The sequence below is a fragment of the Coloeus monedula genome (assembly GCF_965178545.1).
Source record: "Coloeus monedula genome assembly, chromosome: 12".
Taxonomy (NCBI): Eukaryota; Metazoa; Chordata; class Aves; order Passeriformes; family Corvidae; genus Coloeus; species Coloeus monedula.
In genome coordinates this window covers 4,722,077-4,745,648 of record NC_138792.1, presented here as the reverse complement: position 1 = coordinate 4,745,648, position 23,572 = coordinate 4,722,077, and the positions used below count along the sequence as shown (strand labels likewise).

Sequence of the window (23,572 nt, the reverse complement as noted above, 5' to 3'; positions counted from 1 at the left end):
CTCCAGCTGGATTACCTGCCAGCCAGCCCAGATGTGCACACTGCAGCCCTCGAGCTGTGCCTAGGTTTGGGGTCTTGAGCTGCTGGAGGAAGTCCTGGAGCAGCCCAGGGAGAGGTGCTGGAGCTGGTGTCCAAACAGGCTGTGGTAGAGATGTGGCTGCTGCTCTAAAGGCAGCATCTGAAGCCGCACAGGTGGGAGAGACCCCGTCAATGCAACATGTGGAAGAAGAGCAAAGTACCTGCCAAAATCAGGAGGATGTGCCCCTGTCACACTGCTGGAGGAGGAGGTGGAGAGCACGTTGGTGAGGCATGCAGGGCCAAGCACAGGCATGTTTCAGCAGGGGTGTGTGCTATGTGGAGGAAGTTGCTCCTCGTGAAGAACCTGGGGGCAGCAGGAAGCCCATCAGCCTCCACTGTGACAGCATCTGCTGTCATCCCTGGTGGAGGGATGCCCCCGTGACTGCGCTTTCCACCAGCTCTTCCACCACGACTGGGACCTGCCTGAGCCCAGTCCTGCCCAGTGCCAGGGATTCAGCGGGGATCTGCTGGCCATCCTCAGGGCGTATGGTCCCACAGAGGGGTGCATGAGAGGGAAACCCAGGGGACAGCTGTCCCAGAGGCCCAGTCCGGGTACCCTGGGCGCAGAGGAGGGTGGGAGGAGGAAGCGGAGCAGAAACTGTCACTGTTCCTGGAGAGTTGCCTTGTTCGGGTAAGCCCCTCGGCACGTCGTGTGCTATTATGGGAGGAGAGAAGCTTCCGTTCCTTCCAGAGCTGTGAATGCTCATTTAGAGAGAGGAAGTCATTAAGACTAATCAGGACGTAATCAGGGCCGTGGTTCTGTGCCGGGCGCCCGCTGCGCACAGCTCGGTGCAGGATGCTCTCCAAGGGGACCGTGGTCTCTGGGTGCCAGGGGAGAGCAGGTCCAGCACTGCTCCACGCTGGGCCACCAGGAGCTCGGTGTGGGGGATGAAGGTGCTCTGCCTGCCACCCCAAACCCCACGTGCTGGCAGGAGGAACAGTGAGCCTGGGGCTCAGCCTGGCAGCTGTGATTCAGGGATGGGTGAGGTTGTGCCAGCACTGTGGGTGCAGTGGGCTGTGTTAATGCTCGCAGCTGGTTTTAACACATGCAAAGATGGGATGATGTAGGGAGTCCTCAAGGGCCCTCGTTGCAAATCCAGCAATATGCTGTGAGCGTCTATCAGGGACTTAGAGATGAAAACTTTTAATACAGCGTTTAACAAGTTCAGAATACCTGAATTTGGAATGAACTTCACAGTTTAGCTTGCAGAGCTCGCTTGGTGGGGCTTGCAGAGGAACTGCTCCAAGGGTGTAATTATTTTTGGGAACATGTAGTGCTTCAGAACACCCTGGACCAGGCCCTAGATACCTTCTTGTTGCCTTTGTATTAGCTAGAATTTAGCTTGAAGCTCTGTTGGTGGATCTTGGTTTGCCTTTCTTCCCACAGAAACAGGTTTCTTAACACGTATTAACTGGGTGTGCACGGGAATTTACCAAAAAGAAGAAATTAGGATATTTGAAACCCAGGAACCAAAGAAATCTTTATTTTACCACTGTTCCTTATTCACTTTTTTCCCCCCTATACATGTGTATTTGTCTAAGAGGAAGATAGAAGCATGTGACTCTTTCAGATAATAACAACTCTTCCTGTGAAAAAAGGAATCAAGTCAATTTTATTTGGTACTGCCAGGTCAAAGAGAAGCCACTGAAACCCAGCACCTCTGCAAATTGGGTCACTTATTTTAGTGGGCTGAGCCTGGAACAGGATGTCTAACTTTCAAGTTTGAACACCCTGGCCTTAATGGTTTCTAAATGGAAACTTGGATTCCACAGAGCTTCTGTTTGGGAAGCTTTCTTCCTTCCCTACTGCGTAAAGGCTTTTTCCAGTCCCTATTTAAGCTACTCTTAAAAAAAAAAAAAGGCACCAAAACAAAGATTAAACCTTCAGTAGCTGCTTGTGTTCACATTACACTTTGGACACTTCAGTGGCTTTGCCAAAGATCCTTGTGACCAGGGACCTTTCAAGTCCCGTGTTCCCTGTTTCCGGCTGGCCGCGGTGCTTTGAGCCAGTGCCGAGGTGCAGCCATGGGACAGGGGCTCTGCTGCCACGGCCCCAGAGCCTGCTCATGCCACCAAAACGGGCCAGCTCAGATGGGCAGCCTGGAGAGAAGGGCTGCTCTTGCCTGCAGGCCACCAGGCTGGCTGGGAGCCGAGCACAGGGACACAGGCAGCAGCTGGCGCCTGGCTGGGTGAGACTGACGCAGGGGGTCTGGGCACCTGCAAGCTCCACAGTCTGCCCCACCATCATTTCCTACATCACTGATGCCATGTTTTGAGCTGTGCAGGAGGGCAGGGGCAAGGCTCAGCCTGTCACTCCCCTTCATGCAGGCACACTGTTGGGTGATGTCCGCCCCCTGCCCAAACCGTGTCAGCCAACAGGCTGCTCTTGCAGTGAAAAAGTGAGAAAAAGTGCACAGAGAGTTACTTTATATCCAGCCCAGTTAAAAGGATGGGTGATTCATCTCTGGCCAAGAACTTCTTCAGCCTCCAAAAGTTTCCGTCCTCTGTTTTCTTTTGCTCCCTTTCCCTGTCCCAGGCTGTGGGAACCCTGAGGGATCAGCTCTCTCTCAGGGCTCTGCAGCTCTGCTGATGCTCCCAAGCACCCTCAGCTCTGGCCACCATGCAGAGCCCAGGAAAGCAAAGAGAATTGAGCACAGGGATCTGTGAGGATGGGACCAGCCCTGGCAGCAGTGTGGTACCTCTCCCCTTGAGAAGGGAAAGGATAGGTCAAAGCATGGATTTGGTGTTGAGATGTCAGAAAAGCCCTACATCTCATGGGCCAGCTGGGAGCAGGCTTTGGTCTGGGAAAGGATACGCCATGCACTGCTTCTTAACAGGAGGACTGTGAGGTGGCTTCCCTGGGCACAGCCAGGTGAAAGCCAAGGGGGTCTTTGGGGGGCCAGGAGCAACCTGGAGGGAAGATGCCAGCACCTCTCTGCTGCACACACCTGCTCTCCAGCAGGGGCAGAGCCAAGGCTCATCCCCTCCTTGCCTCAGGGAGCCTTAGGAGTGGGTTTCTGTCCAGCCTCAACCTTGGAAGTACCCAGAGGCTGCTCTGGAGGAGCCATATCATCTCAGGTGCAGTGGGAGCTATGTATTGGGCTCTGGCTTGGTGCAGGAGGTAGCCCCAGCACTGGGAAAGCCAGCATCTGGGCGAAGGGCAGGCAAGCCTGGCACAAAGCAGATGAGCGTGTCAGCGCTCATCAGGGTGCGTGGCAGTGAGCACGGGCTCCCCGTGTGTGCCGTGCACGCAGGACCTGAGCTTGTTCCTGTGAAATTAATTCATCAGCTTGGTGCAAAGCTGCTCCCCCCAGCAGCAGGAGCCTGTTGGTGCCTGGGCATCCTGCAGCCGACCCCACTGCCGCAGCCTTGGTGTCCCTGAGCCAGTAACTGTGTGTTCCCAGCCAGAACTCGACACGGTGGGGTCCTGCGACAGAGCAGCTGCTTTCATAGCTGTAAATCCACAGCTTTCTCCATGGTTTAACACCCTTTAAAAAAAAATCAAAGCAGATGGAGCTGGACTACAAGCAGCTCAGTGTCAGCCCTGATTAGATAATTCTGTTGGGCATTTCCCCACTTGTGACCTCTACCCCTGAGAGCTTTTAAAAGGATGTAAAGACCGAATTTCACTTATCTCCAGAGCCATTTCCTTCTGACTGCTACTATTATACCTCAGATGATATGAAACAAAGGATATTAAAAGACACATTGACTTTTCACTCTGATGCAGTCTGGGGAATTTGCAGAAATAAAGAAGTTAGTACTTTGCTTCCCATGCACTAGCCCAGTGTCTCAAGTAGTCACTCTGTCCTGCACATTCCTTCTTGCATGACATGTGGGGCACACCAGCCTCCTGCAGAGACCAGCTCTGTGTGCTAGGCCTGGTATTTGCCATCTCTGGAGGTTCCTTTTAGTCCTGTTGCTGGTTAAGATGGAAATGTGTTTATATGTGATCACAATCCAGTTGCCTTTGTCCTGGGACATCTGTAGCACGTGTATTTTGCCTGGAGAAAGTTTGTAACTCCTGACCTCTGTGGGTTGGCACCCGTGCCAGTTCTGTGGAGGATGTGAAGCTATGGCAAAGCTTTGGGCTTTCATTTCTGGAGACATTATCTTGAACTTTCAGTTCAGAATCTCCCTGCCCAGCTCCTGTGTGCCAGCCCTTGGGGAGATGCCACAGGGCAGGACCCAATCCTCAGCAGCAGGCTAGTGAACCTCCTCCATTTGCATGTAATTGCAGCTTTTCTTTTGCTTGGGAATTTTGGAAACTCATCATGTTTTGCAATTCCTACCTTTGTGCCAGCAGAGGACAACAGTAGAAACTGAGGTGGGGGGTGACACCTGTAGATGTTTGGGGCTTTGGTGCTCCCAGGTGATTTTGTTTTTGTCCCTGGGCTGCCACGGCCCAAGTGGAGCCCAAATAGCAGCAGTCCCTCTCCTATCACTACCCAGAGGGGATACCTAAGGGTGTTTCTGAAAGGCTGCATCCTGTGCCTGAGATTTTCTCCAAGCACTGCTGGCCTGCCTGGCTGCTCCCTGCACGTGCTGCAGTGGTATTGCTCCAGCTTGCAGAGCAGACATCCCTGCTGCCCTGCATACAGCCCCACAGCCTCCTCCTGGTTTGAACCACAGAGGCAGCTGCCCCAAACAGGCACAACGTTCACCCAATGCCTCTACAGGGAGCCAGTCCCTTTCTGGGGACTGCCTGGGGCAGATTGCTGCTCCCTCCATCAGCACCTGGGCTGTGGCTGTCACTAGGACTGTCATGCAGAGCTCAGTGAATGCAAGGCTCTGCTTCTCTCAGCCCCCATGAGACCAGAGAGCTCTTGAATCCTGACCTTCAAACCTCATCCCTCTTCACCACGGTTCCCTTTGACTCCTGTTGCTGCCCAGATTTTCCCAACAGCTGTCCTCTTCCTCACTGGCTTTGTGCCCAGATCAATCTCTCTGCATCTGTGCAGTGCCCTCCTCACTCCCCAAGGTCCTCCTCGGGTCCCTGCAGCCTCCATCCCCTGAGACCAAGTACAGTCCCTTGTGCCTCTGCCTGATGGAGAGAGTTCAGGGCACCTCCAGCTCCACTGGACTTTGGTGATCCTGCTGCCATGGAGTGAGCACTGTAGGACTTGGACCTCTTCTCTTTCCATCTGTAAACCCCCCCAAGTGCAAACAGGGCTTGGTAAATAATAGTGTGATGAAGGGGTTTAGGTGGAAGGGATCTGACAGCCCCCATTGAATGTGATCTGAATGCACAGCCCTGTTCCTTCTCCTCCCTGCATACACCAACCCCCTGCTCCTTAGGGCATAAATTACCGTTCCCTATAGAATTGAGGGTGTGGTTAATTCACCAGCACGTTCCTGCTGCCCAGCAAAAAATTATGATGCTCTCTCTCTTCCCCTGGCTAGCAGAGCTGCTCGGTACTTCTGCCTGACTGGTGGAGGGAGGCAAAAGGTTTTTGTTTTCAGGTCCTCTTCTTATTTCTGAGTCTTTGGTCTTGTCTGTCTCTTCAATAGGACAGGCAAAGTGCAAATATTGAAATATTTGCAAGTGAAAGAACTAATGCCCAAACACCTTTCTTGTGGTAGCTGGAATAGCTGGCCACAAGAGGCAAGTGGGGATTTCCTGGTCTGAGTTCCTCCTGACCATGTGTGACTTTGTTTTAGAGCAGCCACTCACATTCGGTATCTCCTGGGTCCCATCTGGAGCCTGAGTGGGAAATTGTGCTCCTAGCAGTATTTTGAGATGTAAAAAATCACTAGTGTGGAATGGCTGTGAAGGATGCTCAGTGCACAGGGAGCAGGCTAAACAAAATATGTCCTTAGGGCTCACCACTGTGTGAGCGAGGCAATGTGATGTGTGATTTTTGGGCTATTATTAATTCAACAAAGGGTGCAGTGGGGCTCAGTGGAGGACTCAGGCTGGACCTGCAAAAGCCTCTATAACATTATTATATAGAGCACTTCTCCCTGGGAGGGATCCAAAGCATCATTTGTGGAGTTGAATTCTTTTTATAAATCATGGGGCGCGTGATGGGCTGCATTCACTTAGGCTGCCTCTTCTGCATCCTTCCTGGAAACTCATCTAATAAGAGCTGGCCTCTGGATGTTCAAACCTTGATGTGCTACTGGTTGTTAATTGCTGGCAGTAGAAGTGCTTCTTTTTTGCCTTGAAATGTGGAATCCCTTCCTAGAATTGCACTGGGGACTAATAAAAGCCACTGCCAGGTTTAATATATTCTATCTCTCAAATTATCTGGATTAAATACAAGGACTGTGTAGTGCCAGAGAGGGGATATTCCCAGTTTAACATTGCTTCTGGGCCTTGGAGATCCCAAGACACTGGACCTGAAAATTGTGATTCTCTTTTGTGTGGGGGAGGGGTTTGACAGGAGTGCTTGGAAGTGGTCATATATGCCTGAATTAGAGAATTAATTGCCATAAAAACTATGGTTTTGTAACCAATAGTTACAGCTGCAGGAAAGATCAGAAAGCATCTGAATAAATCAAATTAACTACCTCCTGCTCTATCCATATGAGAGCAGAACCTTCCAGGGCGGGATTTAAACCACAGTCTGGTTGAACCTTAGCTCTCTCATCCACTGATTGAGGAGAGTGAATAGTCTAGAAATAGGGCCAGCTAAAACAGGACATGGTGAGGACTGCCGTGCTGGGTTATGGGAGGGGGCTGGTCGCAGTCAGGGACGGGTAAACCCAGACAAGGGCAATAAGGAGGTAGCTGGCTCCTGTGAAAATATTCCAGACTCACAGAGGCTGTTGTTCCCACACCTCTGTTAATGGACAGACCGTGGTCGCTGGTGATTGCTTCACTAGCCCACCACAGCTTGACTCGCCGGTTGCTGACTGTTGTTCGTGATGCCTTAAGGCAGACGGTTCACTTCACCTCCCCCTGGTAGCTCATGTCTCTTGGCGTGTCTCACGCTGGCTGTTCTTCTCCTCACGAGCCTTGGGATGATGAAGCGAGTTCCAGCTCACCGCTGACCTTCCAAGCTTTGCACTACTCTCCGTGATGTGCCAGCGAGGAATGTCAGTCTTGGTTGGGATTTTGCTTCTCGCTTTTGTCCGCCCCTCCCTCACGCCCCCTCCCAGAGACCGGGGAGGCTTCGCGGAGCCCCGCGCCTTCAGCAGCCGGCGGCGCTGGACAGCTCCGGCGAGCGGGACCCCGCAGCCCTGACCCCCCGGCCCGGCGCTCCTCCTCCGGCCTCCGTTCCATCCCGCCCCTCCGGCCACCCTGGTCCTCCTCCGGCGTCCCGTTCCATCCCGCCCCTCCGGCCACCCCGGTCCTCCTCCGGCCTCCGTTCCATCCCGCCCCTCCGGCCACCCCGGTCCTCCTCCGGCCTCCGTTCCATCCCGCCCCTCCGGCCACCCTGGTCCTCCTCCGGCCTCCGTTCCATCCCGCCCCTCCGGCCGCCCTCGTCCCTGGTCGCCGGCCGTCCCATCCTGGTTGCTCCGGCCGCTCCGACCGTCCCGTCCCGTCCCGTCCCGTCCCGTCCCGTCCCGTCTCTCCTCCGGCTGTCCCATCCCTTCGGCCGTTCCGGCCGTCCTGTCCTGCCCCTCCTTCGGCCCCCCCTGATTTCCAGCCGTGCCGTCCCGTCCCGTCCCGTCCCGACCCTCCTCTGGCCTCACCCCCCGTCCGGCCGCCGGCTCTGCATGTTCGCCCATCCTCTTCTCCTGGGAGACCCTCCCTCCCTTCCTCTGTCCCTGCCTCCCTGCCCTGCCTGCCCGAGCTGCCCTCTGCACATGTGTCTGCCCTGCGATGTGCAGCGAGCCGAGGGGCAGAGGGCAGCCCAGGAGGAGCAACCCCGAGAGAGGTTCACGGGGAACCCTTCAGGACAGGAGGATGCATGTGGTGCTGTGGAGGATGAGCCGAGGCTGCCGAGCAGAGGGTTTACCCCAGGAGTAATGAGGATAAGGGACCAAATGCTGTCACCTCTCCCAGGGCGTGGTGGCTCTGTGCTTAGAAGGAATAAAAGCTGTCGGAGGGTGCTTGAAGGCTTGGTCTGCTGGCCTCTCTCAAAAGGACTTCTTTTCCTATTCCTATCTCCTAACCCCTCACTAGTGTGAATTTCACATAAATTTTGGTGCTGGTGGGAGCCTGACACAAGGCTGGGAGAGTTTCCAATCTTCCCTGTCTCTTTCCCAGTAGCCAAGGCCATGGGGTGTTTGGGACACACCGAGTCTGAGGACCAGACTGATGCCCAGAGCCATGCTGTGGCCCTGCTCCTGTCCCAGGGCTGTTGGACACTTGGAGGAGGGACAAGCAGAGCCCTTCCTGAATCTCTCTCTGCTGCCTGGCCTGGAGGGTCTGCGCTGGCATGACCAGGGGAGAGGCAGTGCACCACGAAGGGCTGGGTTCATCGCTCAGCTTGGTGACATCCCACTTTTGTCTCCTCACAGGCCAACCCCGCTCCCATTATCGTGAATACAGACTCGCTGGAACAAGGGCTCTCTGTAAGTCTCCCGGTTTCGTTTTGCTTCCTTTGATCAAGTGCTGCATTTTCCCTGCTCAGCAATGCAGGAAAGACTTTCCCAGCTCGAGGAGGCCCTGGTAAGGCAGCAAAGGAGCCTGATACCCACACCACTTCCCCACAGCTCATCCCACCCCCAAACCTTGCTGGGGCTGGGTGACACTGCGCAGAACCAAGGCCAGCAGTAAGTGATGCTGGGGACTCGAGCACAGGGAGGTACAAGGCAAAAGGCCTCAGCAGAGGAGCTGGGCATCCGGGCTGGTTGTGTTCAGGGTTAATCATACAGCCATTTCCTCTGCCTCCCATGCAGGGGGGCCGGGAGGCTCTGCTGGGGCATCCTTTACCTTCCTGCACTGCCTCAGCCTCCTTAGGCAGGGCTCTCTGGGTACTTGCTGGCATCACAGTCACTGGTCCTCAGGGCAGCAAGGCCCATCAGATGTTGCTCCTTTCCCACTGAAGGCTGCCAGCAGCTGAGCAGTACTTGGTGAGTGTTTGCAGCCACAGTGCATTTGGCACTCCTGGAGTAGCATAAGGTAATCTTAGTTTGTTGCAGACAGGGTTTGCATCCTGCTGCATCCGTCCCCAGAACATTTGTAACTCATTCCTGCTGGGGGGATGAAGGGAGGAGGGTGGCCAGCATGGGTTTCTGGCCAGCAGCACTGGCTCTGTGCTTGTGGGGTGCTTCCCTTTTTTGCCCAAAGGAGCCCAGTTAACAGCTTCCCAGGGCTGGGTGCTTTGCATCTGATTTACTTCTGATGCATCAAACTTCAGCTGCCTTCCACAGCAGTGAAGCAGCACCAGGACTCAGAGCTGGGGTGGGTTCATCTTTGGAGTCAGGGTAGTGGGCCACAGGTGACCTCCGGGGGTTGAATTTCCCCTGTAGAAAACTGCAGATCTCAGCCTGCAGCCTGTGGTGGGGCCCATGCACATCAGAGCTGTACTGGGCTGGTTGAGAAGGGCTAGGGAAAAGAAGGAGAGCCTGGCTGAGGCCCTTCCAACCCTGGCTGTATGGTTTAATTAAGCCTGAATTAAAGCCACCTGACACTGGGGAGGAAGGCAGTGGTGCATCTCTCAGCGTGGTGGTCCTGGGTCCAGCAGCTTTGTGTGAATGTGGCAGAGGAGAGCTGCTGTCCCCAAAGATTACCTTCCCAAACACACAGCGTGTCAGGGGCTTTGTGGGTTGGAGGTTCTCTCATTGTGCTGGGCACCCTGGCTGCAAGGCAGTGCCATGTGCAGCTTCCTATCTGCGCTCTCCTGGCTGTTCTGCAGGGAACTGGAAAAAGGGCAGTGTCTCCTGGAGGGAAGGGACCACCATAAGGCTGGACGGAGCAAGTGAGAAGTGTGCTGTGAGCAGAGCAGGGCAGGGCAGGGAGGTATTCCTGGATGGAAAGTCTGCTTTCACATCCGTGTTGTACCCTCCCTCAGTACAAAATGTCACACCTTTGGAGGAACATGGCCTGCTCATCACTGCAGGCACCAGCACTGCCTCTTTTGCCACACTCCATCCATGCCAGTCCTTCCTCCCTGTCCTCCCAAGGGCAATGAGAGGTTAGCCCAAGAGCCAAGGACAGGTTCTGTCACCTCGGGCAGGTTCCTGAGCCCTGCAGAGGCCAGCAGCAGGGAGCCCTCATGTGGGGCCAGCAACCACTCCTTCCACTGCAGGGCACTCCACTTTCCTGCTCTCCCCGCTGTCTCCCTCTACTCCAGCTCATTAACTTCACATCCCTCCCTCTCCCTCCACCTCCATATCCCTGTCCACACCTTCTCCCTGCACCTCGTCTGGGTTTCAGGGGGTGCTCTGCACCCCAGACAGGCGCCAGCATCACGCTGGGCGTGGCAGTCGCTGATCCCATCCATCCAACCTCAGCAGCACATGCTGAGAGCGACTGTCCTGCAGGGGTCAAAAGGTCCACCGGGCTGTGGCTGTGATCTGCTGGCTGTGATCTGCTGTGTGTCACCACTGGGGTGCCTGGAGGTGCCCAGGGCAGGGGAGACACCTCACTTTGATTCCTCTCAGCATCCAGCCTGGAAACCCTCTTGCCTTCTACTTCATGTTATACCAGAAAACAGGCCTTGCTCCATCTTTTCCTTCTCTGGGGTGCTGGATTCCTCAGGCTTCAGAGAAAACAACCCCCAAGACCTTGGCAAGTTTCCCAGGTCAGCAAAGGAGCCACACCAGGAGCTTGCTGCAAACACCAAAATGCCAAATCTGGAAGCACAGGTTTTTTACAAACCCAAAAGCTGAAGGCTGTTGGTACAGTATGTATTTGGAAGGGTTAAAGTCACATCTTCCAGTCTTTAATTACTTAACTATTCAGTGCTTTCCTTAATGATAAACAGATGGATGTAGTCTAGTTCCTTCCTGTTCTAGCTCCATTGATTGCATTGGACTGGCTGCTGGGCTGGATTTGGCCCTGACTGTTTATCAAGAAGTCTGTTCTGCATTTCAATGTCCCCTTCCACCCACTTCCATCCCCAGAAGCATGTAGCTCCTGCAGCACTGTAAGGTAGGAGCTGCAGCACTGGGATGGCTGGGGCTCAGCGTGTGGCTTGAGCAGAGTCCAGCACCCCCAGGGTGTAAAAACCCAAATAACCCATTATAAAATTCCTGCAGTATTAAAAGTATCCCTTGAAGGGTAAGGAGGGTGCTGGAGGGCATCACCCATGCCAGTTCCAGGTCGTTGCTCACAGTTTCACATCTTGGTATATTTTGCCCAGCATGTCCATAATGGGGAGACAGAGAATTGGAAACAGAGTTCCTGTGGCAGATGGGGTCTCTGCATTTCAGAGCTGCCTCTCTGAAGCTAAAACAACTTCTTGGTGCCAGAAAGTTCTAAAATGAGCAGGGAAAGTCACTCCAAAGCCCCTGAGGAGTTGAAGGTTTCAGAGTCTGAGTACCTGGAGCCTGATTTGGTGCTTCATTGCCCAGCAGTGAGGTGCAATCACCTCTTCAGTCACTTAAAAGCCAGGTGTGAGGAAGACAACTGCTTTCCAGGCCTGATCTGAGCCAATGAGTCCCTCACACTTTGGTCCCAAGTGCACATCCCACTGCCAGTTCCTGCAGGCAGCATGACTGTGGTGTCCTCCCAGCTGTTGCTGGGGCTGTCAGGCTGCAAACCCCTTCACTCTGCCCGAGCTCGGCAGGTTGGTCCCTGCAGCCCTCTGGCAAAAGGCTGACCAGAAATAGAGCATTTATTCATTCTGTGCACAAGGCCAGCACCGTGGGCAATGCACACAAGGGGGTTGAGGCCAGGGGGTAGCTGGAAGCGAGTCAGTAGGTCTCAGTGCTGCAGCAGGACGCGTGGACACGGGGAGGTGAAGAGAGGGAGCTCTTGACCTATTTTCCCTGGGCCCCCTGCCATGTGCAGGCAGGGAGAGTTCTCCCTTGCCAGCGCTGGCAGTGCCCGTGCCAGCAGGGAGCTGCCCCTTGCACCCGCTGCCCACAGGGCTTCTCCCCTTTCCCTGTGCACAGGGCAGGTGTGGGGCATCGCCAAGTGCCCTCCACACTCGGGGCTGGCTGGCACAACCAGGGGCTGGCTCTCCAGTCTTCAGACTTATCTTGATAAATGGCTGCTCCACCAGCAGGTCCCAGTGCTTGTCCTCATCGCATCCTAAGCACGGGATATGGGCAGGATCTTGCTCCAAAAGGGGCTGTGAGCAGTGTTATCTTTCCTGCAGGTTATTTCCTCTTACAGCCTAGTTGGCTATCTGGGTTACATTTGAGGAACCTGATCTTTGTCTTCTAAATCTGGCCTTCTTTTTTATTTAAAAAACAAGCCAACAAGCAAAACCACACCACAAAAAAAAAAAAAAAAGGCCAAACAACCCCCTGAAAAAGCCTACCTCAAGCCCTTACTCTCTAGCAAATTGCAAGGGGTGTTCCATGTGCGCTGTTGCGGTGTTGGCCAGCAGAGCCTGCAGACAGCTTGCAGTAGCTCTGGAAGGTGTGTGCTCTTCTGTTTATCAAATGAGTGTTAACTCTGCAGCCTTCTGTTGATGATCTAAGTGCCATCATCGGTAACTATTTCCCTCCTGCTCCAAAGAGGAGAGGGCCAGTAAAGGCGCCTCTTCCTGAGCCCTCAGGTGGGCTTGTTGCATGGGAAGAGCCTGGAAAAAAATACCTTTACTCTTTTCCATGAGAAACCAGACGATGCTTAGGATTAGGATATGCTGGGAAAAGCTAATTAGCCCCTGACACTCCTGTCAGCTCTGCAGGTGTTACACGAGGAGAGGAGAGCAGGGTGTGGTGTGCTCTTCCTGCCTGGAGGTGATGGAGCCAGGCATCCTCCCACCGGAGATGGCCCCAAACAGGAGCTGGAGAGGAGCACAGGGCACTGGTGAAGGACAGGGGGAACAGCCTGCAGCAGAGCCGGGTCATGGCAGCTCTGGTGGGTATCATGGGGAGGTTTTTGCCATCAGTGAGTGACTGGTATTTGATTTTCCAACGCTGGAACGTTTGCTTTGTTGGCTTGTTCCCTTGGTTACATGGTATATATTAAGTTCTTCATTTGGCTTCCTTGTACAATTAACTGGCATTCCACTGGCGTGAATTTTGGAAACATAATCGGAGCTAAAACTTCATGGTCAGGCCTGGGTGACCCCAGCATGCCTGGCCAGCACAGACTGCTCCCAGCAGACGCCGCATCAAGCAAGCACCTACCCCACCGGTTTTCTGGGAGCAGTGCAAAGCACTGCTCTGCATTGGCAGCCTGGAGATTTGGGGAGTGGGGCTATCCCAGCCTCAGCTGCCTGGCAGCACCGGGGTGTCTGACGGGGTCTGTGTGCTGGGGTGTGGGTGCACCCCGGGTGCCGCTGGCAGCGGCCGCTCCCTCGGCGGGGCTGGCTCTCACCACGGCTCACAGATTGTCACAGCTTTCTGCAGATCCCCATCCTGGAGGGATGTGTATGCTGTTCCTCTGCGGCCGTGGGTGTGCATATGGCTGGCTGTGTGGCAACTGTGTTGAATGCCAAAGCAGAGAGGACAATGTGTGTAGTAGCAAAGGGTGCCAGGAATCCGAGTTGCTGGAAAGCCGGGGAGAGGCGACGCCGCGCCCCACGCACTGGGATACCAACTGCAGAGAGGGGATGGGCTGGAGGCTGTGCTGGGGGAGGCTGTGCTGGGGGAGGCTGTGAGGGTGGCACAGGCCAGCGAGCCGGCTGCATTTAGGATTAGTCAGTACAGGAGGATGAGGGGGGGAAAGGCAGCCCATGCCAAAGAGGGAACCTGTGGCAAGGGAAGCAATTGCCCCTCTGCCCACAGGGACGCAGCCCAGGCTGGCACTGTGGCAGAAGATGGCACTGACCACATGTCCCTGTCCCTCTGAGGCTGTCAGGGATCCTGCCGTGTGTTAATCCCACCACTTCCGCTGCTTTTCTGCTGCAAGAGCCTCCTGTAAGAGCTGGCCAAGGCCTTTCCCAATGTGCTGGGAGGATCTGCACATCCTACTATTGGAGTATCTGGATGTCCCAACCCTGAACTGTCCCCTGGAATCTTCCTGTCACTGAGAGGCACCAGGCACAGAGCACATCCAAGGACGGACAACACAGCCTGTGTTCCCTGGAGCCTCATTCCTGTCTCTTTGCCCAACCTCATCCTTGAAGCACAGTACAGGGTGTGGGATTGCTTTGGCCTCCCAGGGCAGGGGATGAGGCTGTGTGTGGCACAGGTGGCACAGCCCTATCCCAGATCCTGTCCTGCAGAACTTCTCCTCTACCTGGGCCCCTCATTGTTGCCATCTAGAAAAACTCATGTTTCTTCTTCCTACCTATAACAGACCCTCACTGTTGCCTTGCTGACTATTCTTCTGTGGTGTCAGATGATGGATTTAGCATAAATAATGGTTGCTGTCCCCTCCATGGAATGACCCAGCACTGTGGGGGTGTGGAGGATGGCAGGGCTGTGCCTCTTCAGGAGCTAGGAAAGCAGGACACAGCCAGCATGCTGGTGCCGCATGAGGCTGTGTCCAAAGGCATGTCAGCTCCAGTTTGGGATACAGAGCGTATACAGGAAGTGGCTCCATATGATCTATGAGCCATCAGTTAATGGTGGGTGTAAAACCCAGACAAGGAACCTTGCACATTATCCAGAGGCCACAGGCAGAGGCAGGACTGCACCGTGGGAGAGATGTTTGCCTGCTGGCTCCAGGGTTCTGCTGCCTCTGCCTTTTCGTACAGAACTACCCATGTCCCATCCCTTGTTTCCCAGAGTGACTCAAATTATGACATTGAGTTCAGTCCCCTCCAAAAAAAAAAAGTGAGCCAACAGTGTGCCCCAGTAGCCAAAAAGGCCAACTTTGACCTGGGGTGCATGGGGCACCAAATCACCTCCTGGGCAAGGGAGGGGATTGTCCAGCTCTGCTCTCACTGGGGCAGCCTCACCTTGAGTCCTGGGGCCACAATATGAGGATACGAAGCTATTAGAGAGCGTCCAAAGGAGGCTACAAAGGTAGTGAAGGATCCAGAGGAGACTGTGTGAGGAAAGGGTAAGGTCACTTGGCTTGTTCAGCCTGGAGGAGAGGAGACTGAAGACAGAGCTCGCCACAGTCTGCAGCTTCCTCGTGAGGGGAATCAGAGGAGCAGACACGGATCTCTTCTCTCAGGTGCTCAGTGACAGAACCTGAGGGAAGGGCGTAAAGCTGTGTCAGGGGAGGTTTAGGTTGGACATTAGGAAAAGGATTTTTGCACAGAGGGTGGTGGGACACTGAACAGGCTCCCCAGGGCATGGTCATGGCCCCAAGGCTGCCAGAGCTCAAGGAGCATTTGGACAACACTCTCAGGCACATGGTGGGATTGTTGGGGAGCTGTGCAGGGCCAGGAGTTGGACTCCAAAACCCTTTGGGTTCCCTTCCAACTCAGTTTTCTTTGAAACTGTTGCTGTTGATCGTTGGATGTTTCAGTAGCCAATTGCATTGCAAATCTTGCTAAATTTTAGACCTCAGCAGCTGTTTCTGGCCTGATCCTGATGACTTGGAGTGAAACTGCTGCCTTGTTTTCCTGTGCACTGTTCATTATGAGGAAAATGGATTTGAGGAAAATGGATTTTTTTTTTTTTTTTTTTTTTTTTGACTCTACATTTACCATTTTACAGCCTACAATTGCATCCTTTTTTGTTTCTATTCATTATGTTTCCAAGAGCTCTGCTTTGGTACTCTGGATATGGGAGACCTTTAAGCGTGGGGATCAGTGTGGTGTACAGCCCTGAGACAGGCTACACCATTTTTGTACATGAGGGCATCACAATATTTTCACCTCTTACTGTGCCCCACTCTCTCACACCTTGTTTCCTTCGCACCCAACTAATTTCGTAGAATAAATTATTCTGAATTTCCTGTTAATACAGTCATGCTACGAAAAGATTTAAAAAATATAAGCTGCTAAAGGTGTTTATTATGTTGTTATGTACAGACATTTTTTTCCCTTTAAATGGACCGACCCCCTCTCTTCCCTTCCTCAAGCAGTGAATTCCTGAGGTTAATTATATGCCGCGTAACGGAGGTGTTATTTCTTTTTGTGCCTTCGGTTGTGTTCCTTTTCATGGCTGGAGAAATGAGCTGGGAGAATAAAGGCTTTGCACAGAAGTGCATTAAAGTCAGTGGGCTTTGGCTCATGCCCAGGAAAAAAGCAGCACATGGTTTAATTCCAGGGCAGGCTCAAGCAGTTGCATTTAAGGTTTTTTCAGTGGTGATGATGCAGCTTTTAGGTTGGATTCTTCGTGTTCAGCTATCAGAGGGGAAAAACGAATTCCCCCAGGACCAGCAGAGAGTCGTAACACACTGTCTCCCTCTCTCCAGATGAATGGCAGTGATGGGATGTTCAAATATGAGGAGATCGTCTTGGAAAGGGTAAGTACTCCTTACTCACCCACCAGCAGCCTCTTCCCACTCGCCCACCCCTCGGCACAGCAAGCCCCCCACGCATCCCTGCACAGCTGATGGGGAGAGCTTGGTCTCTACTCCCCGCTCTCTCTGGAGGCTTTCGTGGGTGTCACACCTGCTTTGCCAGCCTGGCTCCCACCAGGGTGGGCTTGCTGCTCCCCTCTCCCCCTGCGCACCCCTCCAGAAGGGAGGGAGGAGGGCTTCTCCCTTGCGTCCCTCTTTCACACCCTCACCCCCACAAACCCGTCAGTGCAGAGTATGGGGGGAGGCTCTTTGTCATTGCCTTTGTCAGAAAACAGAGGTGTGGAGGGCTCTGCTTGTGCAGACACAGGTGGGTGCACCCCACAACTGGGCAGAAGGACCGAAGTCACCCTGCCACCAGGCTCCCTGTCCCTCTCGGGTATATGGTCTAAAACCAGGTTTTTTAGTAAAACAAATCACAACGGAGGAAGTTCCTGCTCAAGCCTTTTCTTCGCTGGCAACACACAGGTGATGGCGTGCACCACACCAGCCGTGGCTGAAATTACCTCCCCCCCATGTATGGGATTTATCCGGGGGCAAGCCAGCACCACACAGGGCAAGAAGGGCTTTCTTGTTGCCCAGGAAGCAGCAGGGGAGGAGGGATGGAGAGGGAGCGGGAAAAGCTGGCCCGGGGTTTACTCTGAGGCAGGCACAGCCCTGCTGGCTGGGAATGGCTGTGGTGGGAGGCTGCCCGCGGCTCTCACAGCACACCTTGCCTCCCCCTCACTGCCGTGCCAGGCGGCTCAGCCTCGCCGCGTGGCCGGCATTGCAGGGGAAGACACATCGCTCATTATTCTGTTCCTCTCTGCCTTTAGTCATCTCCCTCCTTCCCTTGGCTCTGCATCACGGAGGTGGGTGGACGGAAGGTTATCTGGGGCTGCTGCCTCACCCACAGCTTCCCCGGCGTGCCTGACGACACCAGTCCAGGGGATCCTTCCTTTTTGGGCTAAGTGCTTCTTGCTCCGGGCCCAAGTCACAGGCAAAATTCTTGTTTTCGGGGATTCTTCAGAGCATCCTCTGTCATCAGCCCATAATGGGAACAGGGGAAGAGCTGGCGGGACCACACAAAGAGACAACACTCATTGATGCCCCCATTTCAAAGCCCCAGGCAGCAATTCCTTCTCCAACAGCAAGAAACCATGAGGGAATTTCAGCGCTTAGCAGTCTGGGCTAGCATGGACCATACCTAGGACCTTCCCCTTCACCTGGTCCCCAGTGGGATCCAGCAATCCTGTCTTAATGCAGGAGGAGCACTCTGCTGCCTGTAGGTGAGGCTGTCCCCTTGCTGAGGCTTCCAGAATTGACCCCAGTGCACTCCAAAATGGCTGGTCAGTCACTGTTAGTAATCCTTGTCTTTCTTGTAAAGACAAAGGTAAATGCAGCAGCATTTTGGGGACAATAATAGCAGAAACACAATCTGCAGAGGGACACAGCTTTGTGTTTTACCCATCATACATGTGTCGACAGCAGGAGCTACCCTGGCATCAACACTGATACCAGCTAAGAAATCCCTTGAACTCCTTTTTGAGGTTTATCAGAATAAAAATTGGCACCTCCCAGATAATTTCCAGGTTTTGTAGCTAGCAAAGGACCTTCCATAGACAGGCACAACGAATGGCTGGAGATCATTTTGCAGTCTCACCTGCCTTGCTGTGGCCAGGCTGGGTCTCTGTGATAGTAAGGAGCTTTTTCGAGCTAGGCCCAGGGTAGTCAGAATCCAGCTTAGAGGAAAGAGAGCAGCCACAGACCCTTTACCGCTGAATGCCTCCGTGCCACATGCCAGCCAAATCCCAGCTGGCCAGAGAGCATCCGGGAGTGTTGCACGGTGACAGGCATTGGTGGCTCCTGGTGCTGTGTCATGAGCATCATAAAGTCAGCTCTGCATCGCTTCAGGAGCTGATGCTGGGGCAAAATTGCTGGGGAAAAGTGCAAGCCCCAGATGGCTGTTGGTGCCAAATTATCCCAGGGAGCCCGAGTTCCAGTGTGACCCTCCCAGCCACAGGTCCCCTGGAAGAGCAGAGTACCCCATCATCTCCCAGTGAGCAGTGGGGCCATGGGCAGCCAGGAGAGCTTGGCCTGAGCCCACTTGTGTTCGAGAGAGGCAGGGACAATAGTATGTGACTAAGTGTCAGCTCTTCCGCATGAGGAAACACGGCGATGAGCCATCTGATTTTCAAGGCAGAGCAAAAAAGGCAGGAATTGTCCACTTGCATCAAGCACAGATCTCGAAGCAGCGCCTGTGAGTGTGTCACTAATGAGGATCCTGCAAGTGGGAGAGGTGGCACAGGGCCACAGCCACTCATTCCTGAGATGCTGCAGAAATGGCCTGGAGATGAGCTGTGGTCCCTGCATTCCCCCCAGGCATAATTCAGCAGAAGTTCAAGTGGTGCTCCAGGCATGTCTGTGAGGAAAAGGAGGCAGAATTGGAGAGCCCACTCCCTCCTGATAGCCACCTCTACCCAAACCTGTATATTTTGTCATCAGTGTTGCTGGTCCCCGGCTTGGCTCTATGCCAGGGCTACATCCCAGAGTGCAGAGGGGCAGGAGTGGGATGCTGGTGACTGGCACAATCCCCGCTGGTCTGTGCAGGCTGCAGCATCAGTGTCTCCTCCTGGGGAGCAGCCAGCAAGGGGAGGTTTTCTCCGCCAAGGACCACCTCCTCTTCCCCCAGCTCCCCGCCTGCCTTAGAGTCTCTCCGTGGAGACACAGTGGTGAGGGAGGTCCTCGGCGGCTCCCACTCTCCCACTCCATCTGTTCCGTGCTCCACGCTGCTGTGCTGAGCACTCAGCTGAGGAACGCCGGCCTCTCCTCTGGCCAGCATCCCTCTGCCCCCTGAGCTGGGCACCCTGGGGTGTGACAGATGCTGTAAGGGCTCCCGTGCCCCAGGCGGTCCCACGGCTGGGGGGAACCATTTAAGGAAGGCTGGCAGCAAGCAGTTGCCCATGGGGGAAAGACGCGGCGTTTGATTTCCCACAGGGTAACTCCGGCCTCGGCTTCAGCATAGCAGGAGGCATCGACAACCCCCATGTTCCAGATGACCCGGGTATCTTCATCACCAAGATCATCCCCGGGGGAGCGGCAGCCATGGATGGCCGTCTAGGGTGAGTACAGAGCTGGGGGAGCAGCCAGGGTGTCACCCAGCATCTCTGCATGGACCCTCTAGGCCTAACCCCTTTTCCTGACATGGTCCCTGGCCTCCATATATCTCTTCCCCACAGCCAGATCCCTTCAAGACAGGGATGTCCACCATCCCTGGCCACCAGCCTCCTGTCTGTAGTCACCCCTGCTCCCCTCCCTGTATCAGGCTCCTGCTCCCATCCATCCTGCTACAGCTCAAGGCAGGGATCCAGCGTTTCTTCTCATCTCCCATCTCCATCAGGGTTACACTAAAGGGTCCAGCTGTGCTCTCCCCCACTTTGGGAGGGACCCCTCTTATCCCAGCAGGGCAGGATCTGGCCAGCTTGAACAGCTCTCCTTTGTGTGGCTGGAGGAGGGTGGCACAGGTGACCAAAGGAGGGTGGCATGGGTTGGTGGTTCCCCAGGGATGCTCAGAGCCGTCCTGTCCCCACAGGGTGAACGACTGCGTGCTGCGGGTGAATGACGTGGACGTCTCTGAGGTTGTGCACAGCAAAGCTGTGGAGGCCCTGAAGGAAGCAGGCCCCGTGGTGCGGCTCGTGGTGCGCCGCCGGCAGCCCCCACCAGAGACCATCATGGAGGTTAACCTGATGAAGGGCCCCAAAGGTGAACCCCTCACTCTGCTTGCTTGGCAAGGGTGCCCCACTGCCCCACAGGACAGTGTGGGGTGACCCCTCGGTGTGAGATGTCATGAGATGCAGGGCAGCCTCATGGGGGATGTGGGATGCAAGGAGGCACCGCCACAGTGCAGGATGTTGCAGGGTGACCCAGCAGCATGGGATGCTGTGGGGCACAGGGTATGGGACAGACCCACAGTGCAGTGCATGGTGGCCAGGCTGGCCTCAGGCAGCAGTGGGGTCCCCCATTGCCTGCTGGATTTGGGCAAGGTGCGAAGCCCAGCGAGGCACATGGGCTGTGGTGCCAGCCCAGGGCTCTGTTTATCTGTCTGTCCCTCACCTGCATTCTCACTCTCCCTCAGGCCTGGGGTTCAGCATTGCAGGGGGTATCGGGAACCAGCACATCCCTGGGGACAACAGCATCTACATCACCAAGATCATCGAGGGAGGTGCTGCCCAAAAGGACGGGCGCCTGCAGATCGGGGACCGGCTGCTTGCGGTAAGCCCCATGGCCACAGCCAGCTGTGAGGCAGAGCTGAACAGGTTCCACTGTGATGCGATGTTGATCCTGAACCCCAGCCCCTGTCCTGTCAGCAGCCTCACACCTCTTCCCCGCAGCTCCTGCTGGGATGTTGCTGTGGGAGGGCAGGCACAGCAAAGGCTGCAGGCAGGAGGGTCAAACCCAAGGCCATGGAACCATGCCTCTGGAGCTACTGGGGCACCTCCCCTATGGAAAATCACTGCTGCAGGGCTGCCCTGGTCCCTGCCCTGGTCCTTGCCCTGCTGCTCAGCCATGTCACCCAGCCCTTTCCCTCCGGCAGGTGAATAACACAAACCTGCAGGACGTGCGGCATGAGGAGGCAGTGGCCGCTCTGAAGAACACCTCTGACATGGTGTACCTGAAAGTGGCCAAGCCCGGCAACATCCACCTCAACGACATGTACGCGCCCCCCGACTACGCCAGCAGTACGTACGCCGCTGGCCACTGGCTGGGCACGCGGGGCTGTGGGGCACTGAGCTTGTTGGGGTGGGGAGCAGGGCTTGGGCTGGTCTCCATGTCCTCCTTGTGTATGGATTTCTGCTCCTGATGACCTTCTCCTCCCCTGCAGCCTTCTCAGCCTTGGCTGACAACCACATAAGCCATAACTCCAGTCTGGGCTACCTGGGCAGTGTTGAAAGCAAGCCTGCCTATCCCATCCCTGCCCAGGTGACTCCATCCCGGTACTCGCCTGTCCCTCGGCACATGATCGGAGATGACGACTTCACCAGGTGAGTACCAGGCATGAGCATCCCTCTCATGTTCCTCATTTCCTCACTTTCCCTCTGTGGCGGCTTGAAGTCATCCCCACTGCCAGTGCAGAGCCTTGAAAGACCATTTGTAGGTGCATGGTGCAATGCTTGAGGTCCCCATAATGAGCTTTGTGCTCACCCCCTGAGACCAGCCCTGCTGTGCCAATCCCTGGCTTGCTGCATTCCCTCCCTCTCCAGTCCCTCTCCTACTCTTTCACAAGCTTTACAAAACTGCATTTCAGCTTTGTTCTCTTGCTTATTTTACAATACCTGGAATAAAAGGTGTTCCCTGCCCTTATAGTGCCATCCAGCAGTGCCACGGGCTCCCGGGATGTCCCCAGGTGGAGCTGTGCTGGGGGTGAAGGGCCGGGGGGATCACAGCCTTGCAAACAGGTGGGGTTCCTCCCACGCTCCGAGACCAGCATCCCAAACCACCTACACTCAGGTGCCATTGCAAGGACTGCCAGCCCCCCTTGCCCCAGTAGAATCCTTTATGCTGCATGAACAGGTTTGTTGCCTGAAGCCAGGAAATAAAGAGGAGCACAAAGAAAACATTGCTCTGAGCCTAAATGCAGTGTAAAACTTTTCTAAAGCCTCAAGCTGAGGATGGGAGAGCAAGACCTGGCAAGTCCTGCTCTACTAGCCGATTCTTACAGCTTTCCCTCTTCTTGTCAAAGCCTTGGGGCCAGTGCTCTGAATGTGGTATCCCCAGGGCCAGGACTGTAGGGATTAGGCTGATTTCTAAGGACCAACATCCGACTTAGGCTTAGGGCTGGCTCTGCTGTTTGGAACAAGGTTGCAGGCTGGTTTTGGGGGTGTGTTTACAGTGGAAGATGTGGTAGCTTTGTCCAGGATTCTCCCATTTGACAGGTCAGTGGTGGATGCTGGAGTGGGAGACCCTGACTTTCCATCTGCTGTCAGGTCTGCCAGCCTCCTGGAGAGTGTCTGCACTCATCTTTGTCACAGGGATTTCTCACTTCTTGGTGCTCAGCCACAGCTGGGTGCCTCTGCAGCCCGTGACCTGTGCAGCACTGCCTTCCACCCACACCCCACCTCTCCCGCTGGTCTCAGCATCATCGATGCTGGTTCTAGAGCCTGTTTCTGGAACTGCATCCTCACCAAGTGTAGCCACTTCTGTGCTGCCAGGGCACTGGGGGATGATGCCACAGGCAGGAGCAGTGCTGTCTGCCATTACAGTGCACCACAGAAGGGACTGAGTCCCAGCGCTTGGAAAACACACCAGGGACCCTGGTCCCACCAGGGTGTCCCTTCTCACATGTGCCAGCATTCCCATTTGTGGGCTAGAGAGCAGAAAGAGGCACCCAGCCTAGGCTGGACACAGCCAGTGGCAATGGCACCCTGAGGGCTCAGTGGTGGCTGGGCAGTGGCAGTGGTATGATCAGGGCTTGCCAGTGGCTCAGCAGTGGCTTGCCAGTGACAGTGGCACAGTGATGGCTTGGCAGTGGCCCAGTAGTGGCTTGGCAGTGGCAATGGCACAGCGATGGCTCAGCAGTGGCCCTGATGCAGCACGTGCTGGTGGCCACTAGAGGATGGTGCTGCCTTGTGGAGGGCCCCGCTGCGGATGGGCTGGCTCCACTGGGCCAGCGTGCCCAGACACAGCCCCGTGCTACCCAACAGATTCACAGCCTGCAGTGGGCTCAGCACTTCCTTCATTCTTCCCAGGACAGTGCTGAAAGCCTCATGTGCATCGCTGACCCCCCAGAACAGCTGCATCGCTGCGGGTCTGTTGGCACCAAGGTTGTGCACTGGGACCGGTGTGGTCCAAACGCAAGTTACTGGTGTGGGGAAAGGCAGAAGCTGCCCTGAGAAAGAGGCTGTTTCTCATGAGGCATCTGCCAGCCATTCCCTAGGAAAAGCAGAGGTCCAGTATCCAGCCTCTCCCCCTCCCATGGGCACAAGTGCTGCTTGGATGTGGATGTGGCTCCAGAGATCCTCATGTCCTGCAGCACCTAGGGCTGGGAACAAAGAATCTGTTTTCTGGTGAGCTCTACCACTGCAACCCAGACCCAGCACAGCCCCACAGGATCCCCTCAGCTGCTCTGTGCCAAGGTCCC

General features: G+C 55.0%; 1 protein-coding gene across 2 annotated transcripts in view; it reads left to right on the top strand.

Annotated features, from left to right (window-relative positions):
* The window catches only part of DLG3 (discs large MAGUK scaffold protein 3), a gene marked incomplete at both ends in the record, with an annotated part of 49,763 nt that overhangs the window by 5,526 nt on the left and 20,665 nt on the right, over positions 1-23,572 (top strand). Inside the window, 7 exons of one of the 2 annotated variants that reach the window (XM_082289174.1) lie at positions 8,490-8,543; positions 16,351-16,401; positions 19,432-19,556; positions 20,027-20,196; positions 20,570-20,706; positions 21,029-21,173; positions 21,317-21,476. In XM_082289174.1, the coding sequence (XP_082145300.1) occupies positions 8,490-8,543; positions 16,351-16,401; positions 19,432-19,556; positions 20,027-20,196; positions 20,570-20,706; positions 21,029-21,173; positions 21,317-21,476 (842 nt within the window). The remainder of the gene's footprint in view (positions 1-8,489; positions 8,544-16,350; positions 16,402-19,431; positions 19,557-20,026; positions 20,197-20,569; positions 20,707-21,028; positions 21,174-21,316; positions 21,477-23,572) is intronic. The other variant, XM_082289175.1, reaches the window with a different exon arrangement.